At 42.4% G+C, this 15,911-nt stretch overlaps 1 protein-coding gene across 1 annotated transcript in view; it reads left to right on the top strand.

The window, feature by feature from the left end:
- Positions 1-12,782, top strand: part of HEPHL1 (hephaestin like 1) — a 33,483-nt gene extending 20,701 nt beyond the window's left edge. The window contains exons 12-20 of the mRNA XM_027677407.1: positions 2,648-2,861; positions 4,480-4,619; positions 5,684-5,824; positions 8,675-8,781; positions 9,271-9,493; positions 10,205-10,344; positions 10,965-11,124; positions 12,338-12,418; positions 12,498-12,782. Coding sequence (XP_027533208.1) covers positions 2,648-2,861; positions 4,480-4,619; positions 5,684-5,824; positions 8,675-8,781; positions 9,271-9,493; positions 10,205-10,344; positions 10,965-11,124; positions 12,338-12,418; positions 12,498-12,700 — 1,409 coding nt within the window. The 3' untranslated portion in view covers positions 12,701-12,782. The remainder of the gene's footprint in view (positions 1-2,647; positions 2,862-4,479; positions 4,620-5,683; positions 5,825-8,674; positions 8,782-9,270; positions 9,494-10,204; positions 10,345-10,964; positions 11,125-12,337; positions 12,419-12,497) is intronic.
- The last annotated feature ends 3,129 nt before the right edge of the window (positions 12,783-15,911 follow it).

Here is a 15,911-nt window from a genome sequence, read left to right as displayed (position 1 = left end):
GGCCATCCTTGGCCGAAGCACCTGATAGTTGGTATGTTGGTGTTGCATACATGCCGGGTGAGACCTCTGGTGCAGGTGTCTGTAAGACAAAAGATACTTTTCTTATGCATATCCCAAACATTTTCACCATCTGTCATGAAACTGCATTGCAGGACTCACACAAAAAAACTATTCTAAGAGATTATTAATTTTTGCCAGCTAACCTTCTACTGGCAATAACGGAAATTGAATTAATTTTCAGATCTCTACAATCACCAATGTATGTGACTTTATTTAACTGCATGTTATTTTATATTTTTCATCACTTTTGCCCTAGAATCACAACGAACGGATTGAGATCCAGATTGGACAGAGCTATGTTTCTAATTTTGGTTCCATCACTGACTCACATGCAGACCAGCTGTGAAAGTGCTTTCCTCCTTCACAAAGTGTTAGCAGGTGGAGCTGTGTAGGATAACACAGTGGTCAGCTTCTGCTTGAGTAAATGGGAAAGAGAGAAGGAGAGTATAAATATTAAAATCTGCCCATGGATATGTCAAAAATGCTCCCACTATCACTGCAGCCTTTGACCATCAGAGCTACCAAAAAAAACCCCAAAAACCAAAGGCCTATGGTGGCTTGGCCTTTTGTGGAAGGAGTACAAAGAGTCAGAAAGTTGCAGTTTAGCTCAATTGTTTTTACACCATATAGGTGCATGTCCAGATATGGTTATAAGCAGGCATTATTGTACAGTGTGTCTGTACTGCAAAGAGGCCTCCATTAGCTTGATTGCACCGAACAACTGCAGGGTCTGAGTGGGAAATCTCTTGCACCAAAGGCTGATACAGTGGTTCTGTACTCAAGAACAAGGAAACAGCATCTCTGAAACACACCCCTTGTTTCTCTACGCCTTTATTGAGTTTTGCAATGAATGCTTCCTCATACATCTTCTCGTGTTCCTTGTGGGCATGTCTGCAACATGGGCAGCATTGGTGAAGGCTCACTGGCAATCCTGTTCCTGCTGCCAGACATCTAATCAATTGCTTTTTAGAGTTTCTTGACTAATCTAACTCAAATTGTTAGAGGTAGTTGTGCAAGTTTTGAGCTGGCTTCCTGCCAAGTCTCCGAAACTTGACAACAGGGTCTGCTTCCCAGAGAGGGAAGGAAAAAAAAACCAAGCAGCCAAAGCTATAGCAAAAATATATATTTTACATATAAAACAGATATATACAATGAGAATATTATATATGTATCTATAACCCCAGAAACCCTAAATAGCTTCCCAAAGGGAAGAGGGGAAGGGAGAAGGGAAAAGGGACAAAATTGGATGAAAAGGGACTGAAACAAAACAGGTATACAAAATCTAAAAATCTCGGTAACCAGCAAACTAAAGAACTGGCAAAATCTCACCACTTCCCTTGAGAGAAGCAGGACGCCTGGACGCGGCCCAGCACTCTCCCCTCACACGTGGCAGATAACAGCAGTCACTGTAGGCCTCAGCTCCGGATAAGCCAGACCAAGACAGGGACCACCGTTCTCCAACCTTGCCGGAAAGGAAGAGAGCGAACTCTCTTATCTATGCCCTATTTATACCCTAGGTTACGTAAAGGAATAGCATGGAATACTTCCTTTGTCACTTTCCTAGTTCCTTCCTGGTTACAAGCTGGTCTCCAGGAAGGCCTAGTCTGAAACCATCACAGTAGTTTATGGTGTTTTTGAGCAAAGATGGGGCAGGCTAGTGGTTCAAATGGAGCAAAACAAGGCCATGTTCTGCCAAGTCCTCCACGGGAGTCACCGGCTCATGGAAGAGTGGCTGGAAAACTCTCAGAAAAGGACCTGGGGGTGCTGTTTGACAGTGGCTGAACATGAGCCAGCAGTGAGTCCAGGTGGCCAAGAAGGCCAATGGCATCCTGGCCTGTGTCAGCAATAGTGTGGCCAGCAGGACCAGGGCAGTGATCGTCCCCCTGTACTCGACACTGGTGAGGCTGCACCTTAAATCCCGCGTTTGGTTTTGGGCCCCTCACTACAAGAAAGACATTGAAGTGCTAGAGCATGTCCAGATAAGGGCAACAGAGCTGGGGAAGAATCTGGAGAACAAGTTTGATGAGGAGGGTCTGAGGGAGCTGGGGGTGTTTAGTCTGAACAAAAGGAGGCTCAGGGGTAACCTTATCACTCTCCACAACTACCTGAAAGCAGATTGTAATGAGGTGGGGGTCAGCCTCTTCTCCCAAGGAACAAGCAATAGGACAAGAGGAAAACAACCTCAAGTTGTGTCAGCGAAGGTTTAGATTAGATACTAGGAAAAAGTTTCTTCACAGAAGGGGTTGTCAAGCACTGAAACAGTGGAACACTGAAACTTGCTGCCCAGGCAAGTGGTGGAGTCACCATCCCTGGAGGTATTTAAAAGACTATAGATGTGGCGCTTAGAGTCTTGGTATAGTGATAGAATTGACAGTGCAGGGTTAATGGTTGGCTCAATGATCAGGGAGGTCTTTTCCAACCTAAAATATTCTATGATTCTATATAAACATCCCCTTGTTTAACTTTCCATACAGCATCACAGATTAGGTTTGTCTGAGGACAGATCAGAGATGTACACTGGGCCTAATTTGCCAAGCTTCTTTTTATTTTTTTTAACTGATTAAATCTCATGTGCTTTTTTTTCCAGGCACATTCAAAGTGGTTTGCAGGACTTTTGATCACTTTGTTGGTGGGATGAAACATCTCTACGAGGTCAGCAGCTGCCACAATACCACCCGAGCCCAGCAGCAGTACAGAGCCATGAGGCTTTACTACATTGCTGCGGAGGAGGTTGAGTGGGACTATGCCTCAAATAAGAGCTCAGCACCAAAGATTTACAACATCAGCAGCAATGAGGAAAGGTACTCAAAGCAAAAAACTCTTGTGGGCATGAGACACACTCAGAGTGGAGGGGAAACTTTGAAACACTATTTCACAAAGCTAGCCTTGTACTTTTTAGGAGGAACTCTTTGCAGAACAAAATAACAGAAAACATATTTATAAAGTCGTAGCCTCTCAGCCTAGACTAGTCCATAGGCACCAGTTTCAAATGTTTTCATCTCAGTGTGTCTTGTAATGCTGCTGAACTCAAGAAGGCTTCCAACTCCCTAAATCCATGTGTGTGTTTCAGCCCTAGCTCAACCTTACAGTGATGCCCCCCAACACCCTCCTCTCCCTTACTTTTCCCAGTCTCCCCATTACAGTGCTCTGGTTTTGACATAGGAAAAACCCAGGTACCTCTCCCAGATGTGAGCCCCTGTAGGCAGTGCAGATGCATGAGGGAGGTGTTGAGCCTGCTTCTCTGCAGGGTGGTAAACCCTGGCTCCCCTGAAAAGGTCAGAACGTAGTAACCCCTGCAAGCAATTGACATCTACACTGCACTGTGCTAAGGAATAAAAATCCTGTGCAGAAAATACATGTTCCAGATCATAATGCTTAGGTTGGTCCTTGAGGACACTTCCGTGAAAACGAAAAGGAACAAGGAACATATTTCAAAAATAAACCTTAAGCATTTGGGAAACTTCTCCCTGTAAAGGGAAAGAAGGTTCTGTAAAAAATATACCTGAAGAATTGCAGGTGGTGAAGTGAGTTTAAAGAAAGTATTAACTCCAGTACTGTCAAAGGCTGCTGTTGCAACACAGTCCATTACTACAGTAACCAGTATCCCTGGGGCATTTTTCATTTAGTATGTTGCGAGCCAACCTTGCAACTCCCCTGCCAGGGGCACCTTGGAGATGAGCTGCCAGGAGACATAGCTGCTCTCAGAAGAGGGTGAATGCTCTGCTGCACAGTGGATGGCGTGTCCTCTGCCAGCGAGTCAGCCCTCTAGGATACCATGGGAGCAGCAACAAAACTGTGGGCGAATGTGTAAACCTGGAGGGCACAAAAAAAGCATCCTCTACCAGGTGCAGAAGGGAAAATACATTTCTCTCTTTATTGTCATGGTGGGAAAGCATCCAGCCCTGCGCAGAATACAGCAGCAAAGGCCAGAGTAAAGCAGCTCCCTCTTATCTCAGATGGTGGCATTTGCTTTCGAAGGTCAAGCTTTGGTTATCATCTTCCTGTGGCTGACTGATAGCCAAGGTAGTGAAAGCAGCCATCGTGATAAAAGGATTCAGGTTTTCAGGGACAGGCACTATCTTTTATTGGAAAGAAGAATGCAGCTGGAGAGAGTGGCTGAACCCACTCTTATCTTGAACCTCATGTCTGCTCTCACAGCTCTGGTGAAGGAACTCCCAAAAGTTTGTGGTGAGTGCAATTTATCCTCAGCTTTACCTGTTTGAAGAAGGTGTGCATTTAGTGAGGATTATCACTCTTATTATTTGCTGTTTAAAATCTCTTGCAGTACTCAAGGGCTTCACATCAATCATTACATTGATCAAGATGTACATGTTTATCAAATCTTTTGTGAGTAACACAATAATTAATAGCTTTTAGATGTGTAAAGTTTAGTGGGTTTATTGCCTTTTTATTTTGCAGCTATGGGCATATTTTTCTGAGCCAAGCAGAAGATCTGATTGGTTCAAAATACAAGAAGGTGGTTTACAGGGAGTACACAAATGGCAACTTCACACATCGCAAAGTGAGGACAGAAGAGGAGGAACACTTGGAAATCCTGGGCAAGTAGCTCTCACGTCTCTCAGACCAAGCCCGGTCAGTGAGAGGATTGTTTTCCAAAAACTAAGAGTTTTTCCAGCTTTGTTAAGATGGAAAACAAACAGCACAGATTACCAATGATTTTACAGACAATTTATATAATTGCTGAGTTTAAAGATGCTTTCCAAACTAAAGAAGTCAGTCTTGAACATGAATAAGGAGTTTCCTAAGGAGCACATACAGGGAGGAAGCTAAAATGGCAATTCCAGGATTCACCTTAGCTTTAGAGCTTGTGATATAGGGGGGACTCTTGTAGGCAGATTAAGACAATATAAAGGGGCCGGATTTGTGTCTGATTTGGGCAAGACATATTTTACATGTCATAAAATAACCATCAGCTCTTTTTTTATGGGGTGAGAAGTGGGTAACAACTGGTCATAAAGTAGTCATAGAATCACAGAATATCCCAAGTTGGAAGATCATTGAAGTCCAAGTCCTGGCCTGCACAAGACAGCCCCAAGAGTCACACCATGTGCCTGAGAGCATTGTCCAAACACTTCTTGCACTCTGTCAGGCTTGGTGCTGTGACAACATCTCTGGGGAGTCTATTCCGGTGCCCAACTACCCTCTGGGTGAAGAACCTTTTCCTAATATTTAAACCTAAACCTCCCCTGGCACAGCTCCATACTGTTTCCTGGGGACAACACTCCCTAGGCATGTATTTGATGTTTCCTTTTTCCTTGAAGTAAAAAAAAAGTTTAAAAAAAGGCAGTTACCAGCTTAAGAAATAAAATTTTAAAAAATACAAAAACCATCCACAAGAATTTTCTTTAAAAATAAGCTGTCAAAAAACCTGCCTCAAGAGTGAACATTACTCTTCATTGACTAAAAAGAAAAGTGCTTATTTGTATATATGGAGCTTTCCATGAGCTGAGATAACTAACCAATTTTGATGGCTTTGCTGAAGGAATAGAAAAGCCCAAGAGTTTTGATAAAGACCTTGGCTCCACTCCTAGACCAACCTATTGAAAGTTTATTGAAATCAGAAAAGCAGCGTTAATCACAAGCATTGTCTGTTTGAATTTAGGGCCATTACTCCATGCTGAGGTCGGTGACTCCGTACTGATTGTATTTAAGAACAAAGCCAGCAGACCTTATTCGATAAGTGCACATGGTATAGAAGAAGTGGGTTGTGAAGAACAGCCTGAGACACCAATTACCCTCCCTGGTAAGCTTCTTCTTTTTTATTTCTTTTTAATCTCTTTTCCTTGAGCTATAAAGGTTGTATATAAAAGCATTTAAACACATGAATGATAATCCCTTTTTCAAGCTTGCACACATCCATATGTTGACCCAGGCATAATACACTCAATGTTTACTCAGCTATGATTCTGAGTTGTTATACATGTAGGTTCCTGATCAAGTGAGCATATTTGGGCAGAGACTGAACCTTTGTTCCTATCAGGGATAGAAAAAGGAATGTAATATTACTGGAAAACTTCCAAAAAAAGCAGAAGCAGGACCATAATCGAGGCAAGAGAAGTGTAAGCCAGTGCTTCATTTGCCTCCAGACTGACGTTTTAACAATGTTTAAAAAACTTTCAAACTCAGTGGTAGAGTTCCACATGGCAATATTTACTCTGCCTCTCTATTAAGCTATACAGAATTGGCATTTGCATTCAGAGCTAATGCATAAAATGCAAAACGTAGCTGTCACATGAATTAAAAATCTTTGAAGAAGTGTACCAAATATGCCTCAGTTGCTAGTGAGGAAAATAGTAGAAAATAGTTCTCACAGCACTGAAATTTTTTATATAGAAAAATTCCCATTAAACTTTTTGAACTTCAACTTTTATGTTGGTTTTTACATTCTAGTAGGAAATTAAACTCAAACCCAGACATTATAGTCAATCCAAAATGTATATACCTTTGCTTTCCAACACCTATGCAATTTTTTTCATCGTATTTGTGAGCTTCAGTATGGAACTGAATGAAAAGAAATTCTGATGTAATAAACCTCTTTGTAAGCTGAAATTTCTTTCCTGTAAGCAGCTGCACCAGTACAGTATAATCACACAGAAACTCATGGCCAAATGGGAGCCAACATCTGCTTTGCTGGATTTTGATAAACGAATACCTGTGGTTAATACATAGGGAGAAAAAAATACAGCTGATTTATATGATTCCTTTTGTTTATTATTTGCTCCATAATGACGGTGCTGACAGTTGAGGCATAACACTGGGAACACTACTGATGTTTCTCCTGTGTCCACATGGGAGCAGGCTTGAGATAAGTAAGACGAGGGAAGGAGTCTGTGAGAGTAAACGAAAAGGATTCTTCAGCCAGATCTAAGGACAGACTTCTCCTTAAGAGTTTGGAAGAAACAGTTAACACAGAAAACAAATCCCTCAAAACAAGAATAATTCCTGGGGCACTTCAGTTGCTATCACCATCACCTAGAAATCATCGCTCTCTGTCTTCCTAGGCCAGGCTGGACTGCTAACCCCAAGCTTGCCAGAGTCCCTATAATTCTCTTAAATCAGTCATCATACAGACTTATATCCTGATAAATTGTGTTCCTGAGAGCACTCCCAGCTCCCAAACAGACTGTGGAGGGCATGGTAAATAGATGCAGAGAGCAGATTCACCGCAGCCTAAGCCAAACCAGCTCCCAGCTGCCACAGCTTTGTCCTCTCCCTGGCCATTCTTCCATTTACCCAGCAGCAAAAAGGGAGAAAACACCCATTTCCCTCATGTTTATGAGTCTTTTCAGGGGTTATGCTTTATTTACACTTCAAAGATGGCTCTTCAATGCCTTCTGAATTGTCTCAAGTTTTAAGTAGAGTGGAAATTTTTTCCATCTACAGCCTCCAAACATCCTGAAGTGGGGAGTAAAAAGTAAGGAAGTGGTGGAGGACCATGACCTGCCTCCCTTCTCACATCATACCCTCTAAAAAGAGGTGATGACATGTAGGTTAGATACAAGTGGATGACAAACTCTTCCCTGGCTTATGTCTCCATGACATGAATGGTCTGGAGACTGAGGGCTTTCTTGTTGCTGTTTTCTGTCCTATTAGTCTAGCGCTGTGTCTTGTAAGCTGTTAGCAGCTGTTGGGTTGTGGCTGTAAGACCATGGTCAAGAGTTCTATGGTTTCCTTATTTTACCCTGACTCATAACATGTCCCAAGATGCTCTTGGCTGTTGTCACCCTGGAAGATTTTTGGGTCTGAGGTTGCCTGGTTCAACATCTCTCCACCACTTAACATGGCAAGGTGTTGACCACATCTTGGTCTCCTACCCTTTCCTGCAGTACCAGCAAAAAAAAAAAAAGAGAAAATGCAGAGACACACAGCACAGACAGATCATCTGAACACAGATATTTGTGTTCAGTGTAGAGAACTGATCCACACCCAAATAGATAATTTCCTCATCAGTTTGTTCTGCTTCTTTTTAAATCAGAGGTCAGGGAACTTCTGCTCAGGGAGGATGTGGCAGATGTGATCACTTTGGGAAAGGGACGGAGGTTCTGGTAATTGCTGTGGAGCAGAGGCTTATCTGGTAGAGGACAGGAGCCCCCTGCTGCTCCCAGTCAGCAGGTTGTTTACATTTAGCTCTCCTCAGGCTCCCAGCTGCTATACTGCTGCAGCACCTTCTGCAAAATCCCAGTGGCAACTGCCGCATCTTTTTGCCCTTTTCAATTGAAAAAGTCAAAGAAAGCTTGGCTCCCAACATCTTCAACTGACCTTAAGCATCAGCAGCCAAGATCATTGAACTGCTACAAGTTTTGCCAAGGAGGAAGATGAAGAGTCCTGTCTGTAAACTAACCTCTGTGGGATGCCACTGTTGTAAGTATCATTTGCAGATCTTTTCTGGGGCAATATGCCTTCATTTACACCACTGGAACTTCATTGACCTCCTGGAAGGCAGAATCATATTCCTATCCCATTACTGCATGTTTCCACAGACAGTTTTGATGCAGATCATTTTTTGATGAGGAGGGTAGCAGATCTGAGTTACATACTCTTCAAAGCCTCTGATACCCAGCTGCTCATGGTAAAATTGTTCTCTCTGTTTCAGGGGAAATAAACACTTACAGGTGGAATGTCCCAGAACGATCTGGTCCTGGTAAAACAGATCCAAACTGTATCACTTGGGTTTATTATTCAACGGCAAATTTTGTAAAGGTAACCAAGAAACGGCCCTTAAAGCTTACATTACTTTGGCTAAAGCATCCTTGCATAAGGTTTCTGAAAGGATTCTGCTTCTCATTGTGGGGAGGACCACAGGCCAGAAGAGCCTTTTACAGAGCTAGGTGCTTTCTCCTCTTTGATAACAGTTGCACATACCTGGGTAATTTCATCTACTGAAATCCCAAGGGATACACCATGGTAACGTGATTTCCTCCTTAAAGAATAATTGAAGGGATTTGGGGTGAAGGCAAAACATTACACAAAATCACAGAATCACAGAATGGGTAGGGTTGGAAGGGACCCCTGGAGGTCATTGCTTTGGTAAATTAACACAGAGACATGTTGAGAAAGAAATTTTTAATCAGAGTACTGATTTTTTTTCTCATCTGCTATGAAAAAGGAATTTAATCTTTAATTAATCTTTATCTATTCCATGACTGGAGGAACTGAGAATCTGTAATACATATATTTATTTTATTTCAGGACACATACAGCGGTCTGATTGGGCCTCTTGTAATTTGCAGAAAAGGAACTCTAGATGAAAGAGGTCTAAGGAAAGACATAGATCGCGAATTTACTCTTCTGTTTATGGTGTTTGATGAAAATGAATCCTGGTATTTGAAAGCAAATATTGAAACGTACCTTCATAAGAATCCTGATGATTTTAATTCCACTGAGAACTTTGTAGAAGGCAACAGCATGCACGGTATGTAGGACTCAGTGGCTGCAGCCAAGAGGACAGAAGTTTATTTTTAGGAAAACATTGGACTTAGACTGCAGTTACTCAACCATGTGAGAACTTCATAAACTGCAATGCTGGAAACAAAAAGATTTCCTGAGGCCCAGCCAAGATATTTTTCTAACAAGATGGTTTGGGAAGAGGCTGGCCTGCCAGACTTCCCTTGCTATTTGGGAGCCATGTTCTTCGCAGGCTTGTTCTGTAGGAGTGTAAGGATGATATTTTAAAACTGTGGCTGTAGTAACAACGAGCCCAGGAGCCAGGCAGAACAGACTGGATGGGGACACAAACAGCCCTGGCAAAGCAAACTTCTCTTTCTACAGGTGGTACCCATTTTGGGCAACAATTCTATTTTCCTCTTCTTCCATGTAGCTTCTCAGAAAAAATCCTGTTTGTTCAGGAGTTCAATCTCAACCAGTAAAAAACTGATTTGATGCTTTTCAAGACAATGTTTGTTGATGTATACTTACACGATTTGGAAACTGAAACAAAAGCATGACTGTTTCCCCGCAATGGCAGTGGGTCACTATGGAAAGCCCTTGCCCTGATCATACATGCCTGTCCCCTCTCTGCCTGGCCACTCCTTCTTCCCCAAAAGTCCAAAGTGCCTCAAATGCAGGTTATCATCATCCATAAGATGGCCAGTTATTAATCATCTCTATTTTATCATTCTTCCAGCAATCAATGGAAAGATTTATAACAGTCTCTTGGGTCTAACAATGAATGAAGGTGACAGGACAAACTGGTATTTGATAGGAATGGGCAATGAAGTGGATGTCCACACAGTTCACTTCCATGCACAGACCTTCATCTTTAAGGTTAGTAAAATAAGTCAAAGTAAAACTTTTATAGTGTGATGGGAAATTTCTGAAGAAAACCAAACCAAACCAAATCAGGTTCCAGCCTTGTTTTGTAGCTTGGGCACGGAGCCCTGGGCTGATGCTGAGGTTGGTGGGAGTTTTGCATGTGAAGTAAATAGAAAATGAATTATATTCTTGCAAAGCTTCTATAACTCTGAGCCATTTTCATGTTATGAAACAGGAATACAGGGCACTATTAGAGGACATGGTTAAGTGGGTTAAAATACGTGTTTACCCATGGGTATAAGGGAAGATACAGGGACAAAATTAGAGCTACACCTGCTTAGAGTACGGTTTTATGTTGTGACAGCTTGCAGGCAGGACTACCTAAAAAAATCTGTCTTTCAAAGAAACACCTCTGCTCATCCAGTATCTGTAGTCATCAGGAGGAGTCTTGTGTTGTTATTTAGTGGATTAAATGAGAGGTGTCCACAGACTGCAGTTTCCCTGGATGAGACTCTCTTAGAAATGTACAAGAAGTAGCATTTCATCTGCCTTGAGGAGCTGGAAGTTTAACTGGAATATTTCAGTGCTTGTGGGGTTATTTGAGGCAACTCTCTGCTTTTTCCTTGTCACAGACAGATAAGGACCACAGAGGAGACGTATATGACCTTTTCCCTGGGACTTTCCAGACAGTTGAACTCGTAGCAGAAAACCCTGGAACATGGCTTCTGCACTGTCACGTAGCTGATCACATCCATGCTGGCATGGAGACAACCTACACCATCAATAAATCAGGTGCAGTATCAGAAACTTCCTAGGACTCAGAGATGGTATTACAGCACATTTGGATGAATGGAGGGCAGGGAAGAAAGGAGGAGATCCAATGTCACCGCTGCACCCTGGACACTGGTGGGAAGCACCTGTACGTTACTGCCATGGCCAGTCAGCATCGTCTAGGGGCAGGACAAACACCCCCAATGACATGGCAAAGACAGTAATCTTTGCTGCACTCTGCAACTTAAAAACAGTTGGTGCTTCACAAGTGCCCTTCTGACACAGTGGCAGTCTGTGGACCATTAGTTATCCACAGGTGGTGCAGAAAACATCTGCAAAGCTGGTTTTCAGCCCTTTTTGCCACACGGTGTGTGGGAGGGCCTACAGACTAGCATGCTTCTGGTTCCTCCTTGTGATCACTGCTGACTCGCATAGGCAGAGACCAGCTGAGATAAAAGATGCTCCAGAAAATGATTGTTCATCTTGTCCAAGAAATAGGTGATCCCTTGACTAAGAAAAGTTGGCAAACCCTTTGAGTGGTGCTGGTCCCTTCCACCACATGTGAGTGAGTGAAGCCAAAAGTACTCTCTGAGCCTCACATAACTTCACTAAACATTGGGATCCAGCATGTCCTGCCTGGGTCCCCACTGTGCTGGGGTTGTAACAGTGCCAGCAGGCACTCATACCTGTAACCACGTAGCAGCAGGATAAAAAATGTAATGGCCAAATGTATCCAAAATATTCCTCCCTTGGATAAGGTGAATTTATTTTATATCACATATTCCTGTGGGCTGTGAAATTTCGAATGAACAAGCAAGTGCAGAACTGAATCATGGAATGGTTTGGGTTGGAAGATGCCTCATCGCCATGAACAGGAACACCTTTCATTAGGCCTTGAACACTGCCAGCAATGGGGCATCCACACGTTCTCTGGCAACCTGTGACAGTGCCTCACCACCCTCATCATAAAAAAATTATTTCTTATGTCAAATCTAAACCTACCCTCTTTCAGTTTAAAACAGCTACTCCTTGTCCTATCACCACAGTAAACAGTGAAGTACAGAGATGCCTACAGAGAAGGGGCATGTTGTCCATGGAGCTGCCCAGAGCAACAGCTGTGCTGATCTACTAGGTAGAAATAATTAAATAAAATCAGCACTACTCTTTTTTGAAAGAGAAAAAAACTATTTATTAAGTCTTTCAACTTAACTACGCTTTTCTTCTCCCTGCACAGAGTGGAAAGTTCCGTCAGAAGGAGGACTCACAACTGGAGCATACAATACAACTACTGCAACAAATAGAACCACTGAAAAGGGTAAGGATTTTTTAAATTGTCATTTCAAATTCTTCAGATTCATGCGTAGCTTTCTTATTAACGACTTCTCTTTTAACAGATGATGACGGCAAGGGGGGCAATTTTTTTGGCAAAACTCTGAGTCCTGGAGAAACCAGCCTGATATTTGCAGCGCTTTTTTTCATTGGACTTGTTCTGCTGTCAACAGCATTAATCTTCTTCTGCCTCGTCACCCACCAAGGAAACAGAATCCATTACATGGCTCTGCATGACAAAAGTGCACTTCTGACAGATTCCTTGTAAATGCCCACTTTTAATATCATTCACAGGGCCACACTAGATTTCACAACATAGAATCATAAAAGCATTAGGGTGGGAAAATATCTCTAAGATCACTGAGTTCAACCATTAACCTAATACTGCTAGGTGACATGCTGCTAATGAAACTGGAGCAAGGCATATGCTGATAATCCTACCCCATAGCCAGCACTCACAAAAGCGAACATGAGCTGTAGGGCTCAGCTCCGAGAGCCACTTACCACCCACCACCATTTCCACTTCTCTGGAGTTCAGTTGAGCTTTGCCTGAGATCCAATCCAGCAGCTGAGCAGAGCAGCACACCTCTTGGCATCCACATCGGCTACACAGGATTTCCACAGGAGTAAGGAGCAAGCGGCAGGGCATCTATGCACTCTGTGCAGAAACATGGGGCTCACACTGGGAAAAAAACACCACCAGGGACTGTTTTAAGTTGTTGGCTTCTGAAGGAACAGGTGTTAATAGTAAAGTCCCTGCAGTTTCTCAAAGTCTGGCTCAACGATTTCACCAACATTTAAGTGATTCTCCCTTCTTTTTTTTCCCTGTCAAATGAGGAAACTCTGCACTGGGACAGATTTTTGAAAGCGTTTAGGGACCTACCGACGTATTTTAGCACCTGATGGGTTCAGCAGTACCCCTGTTGCTAGTTTCTAATAGCTTTTATTAATCTGATTAAAAATCTAGCCCTGAGCAATCTCCAAGAAAGTTAGTTGACTTTATAATTGCTGCTTGTCGTGGTCCTGATTCTGTACCTCTTCTTTGCACCAAGCAGCACCTCACTCCCTAACTGTAATGAAGCCATCAGGAGGCTGACCTTTGTGCTCTGCGAGGGAGACAGGCAGAATCAGGCCATGTTTAGTGATACTTGAATGTTTATAGCTCATTTTTAGTTAGATAGTGCTCATTCTTGCCTGCTCATGCCAGCTATAGGTCTTGCAGAGGAACTCCACAACAAATGCCTTTGTGAAACCATCTATCCAAATTTGATTTTGAATGTAAATTCAAGTTGTTGTTTTTTTTTTTTTAATTTTATTTTTTCCGCTTCTGTATTTTTGAAGTATATTCAAATGCAGGAAGCTTAACTGTGTCTCACTCCTGCTGTAGCTTATTGGTGTCCTGCACTGATGTCCAGTCAACCAACATGTTGATGTTTCGTGGATGTTTCTCAGTTATTTCTTGATTCTTTTTTTCCTCAGTCATTTAAGAGCACATATGTGAGGCAGAACTGCAGGACTGAGCCATAATAGAATTTATATCATAACAACAAACACTTAAAAACTCCTTCTCAAAATCTTCCATTTGAGCTGGCAAAACCAGATACTCTAAGCCCTTTCATCTTCCTGTTTTGTAAGCATTAAAATTTGGGTCTCCTGTTCTGTGCAAAAAGGCTATCTGTCCATGCAGAACACTTGTTCTCTGTTTACATATAAAATTAAAGCCTTTCACTTAAACATGAAATGTTAAGAAAGAAAATTATTTGGTACTTCCCTTCTTGGATAGCTAATGCGCCTGATGTTTTAGAAACAGAGTTATAAATATCTTTTGACTGTAGAAACTAGCCAGCCAAAGTGATTACAATGATAACAAAAAATCCAGTTATTTGTATGGACCTCCTGGCACAGTTCTCAGCTGGATGGTGGCCATGAAACCAGAACGAAGCCTCCGAAGGGCCCCAGGACGTCACCGCTGCTGGACCAGTGACACAGCCTGCCACAGAGATCATGAAGCATCACAGAAAGCGTAAAGCACTGAGTTTACCATGACCTGCCTGGTGCAGGCAGCCCTGTGCCAGCTGTGCCCTGACAATTGTGATGAAGGACAGCATTTCTGTTGGTCTGAAGCACCAGCAGGAACAGAGTTAAGAAACAAAATGAACAAAAGATCAAGTCACCAGAGCAGGCATGTTCTCCACATATTGCTACAGGCCCTCAAGTATGAAAGATCTGGATTATGAACTGGGGTAGCAGTTGGGAACTGTCCTAGAACTGAACAGTTTCCAGAGCAATAGGCAGCTCTATCAGTCCCACAACACGAGCTGGCTGAAACCATTCTAAAAAAACCAAACCCAAAAAACAAACAGAAAAGTGGCCAAGGGAACAAAAGAGAACATGGAAGAATTTAAACTTTGGTTGTTTTACTAAAGAAAATTGTGCCTTGGGAAGTTTTTTGAAGGACTCAGTGCATAGATAAGAGACTTGGACGAATATAACCTGCTTACATTTCCATAAGATGTTTGAGAAGGTCTTTAGTTAAAGCTTCTTAAGGAAATGAAATCACAATGAGATGAGATGAAGAGTCCATGGAGGTTAATTAACTGTTAAAAGGCAGTGAAAAATAGTCAGATTTCATGTTGAAAGTCACTCATGGAGTGCTACAAGTACCCTTGCTCTTCAGTATTTTCTGTAATTGTTGTGAAAAAGGTTGGCCAAGTTGAGTAAACGTAGCATGAAAAAATAAGTGATAAAAAGACAAAATTTAGTACAGATACATTTACAATATTACTTGTGGAAAAAAGCAATCCTAGCCTTATGTGCATCATACTGTCTAAGCATCTCAGAAATAGGATCTTATTTGTAGTAGTTTAATGGCAACATTATCTCCAGTGTTTTTTAGTGGGTAGAAGGGCAATTCAATACTAGGAATCACCAAGAATTAACACAGCAAACCAGAAAACCACTTAGTACCATTACATAAATATCTGAGGCACCTGCATCTTGAATGTAGCATGGGTCAAATCCCCAACCCCATCCAGACAGCAGCACAAGACCAGCACAGAATGAACAAGAAAGGGAATCAGTGTTGTAGAAGAGTTTCCATATGAGGTATGATTTCCTTGGATTATGGCTTGGAAAAAATAGAAAGGAAAATTGAAAACAGGTAGGATAGTGGTTTTGTAAAGGGAGAGTTGAGTGGAGAAGGGAGCAGTTTGTCCTTTTTGGCAGAAGCGATGAGCTGGGGGAGTGGTGCATGAAAGCACAGAACAGGAGTTAGCTCTTCATGGGGCAGACAGCCACCTCTGTGACTCCTGGGCTGAGAGGGCTGAAGATACCCCAGGTTTACAGAGGTCCAGAAACGAACAGGAAAAATACAAGGGTGAAAATTAAAGTTATTAATTTTCTGACTGACTCTCCCAAAAAGTGACCTCAGAAGTGGTGGGGGTGGGGAAAACACCATAGCACATGGTGGTAGGTTAGGG

This window comes from Neopelma chrysocephalum, unplaced genomic scaffold (assembly GCF_003984885.1).
Source record: "Neopelma chrysocephalum unplaced genomic scaffold, ASM398488v2 Primary Assembly neopelma1_43, whole genome shotgun sequence".
Lineage (NCBI taxonomy): Eukaryota > Metazoa > Chordata > Aves > Passeriformes > Pipridae > Neopelma > Neopelma chrysocephalum.
This window is presented reverse-complemented; position numbering and strand designations above follow the sequence as displayed.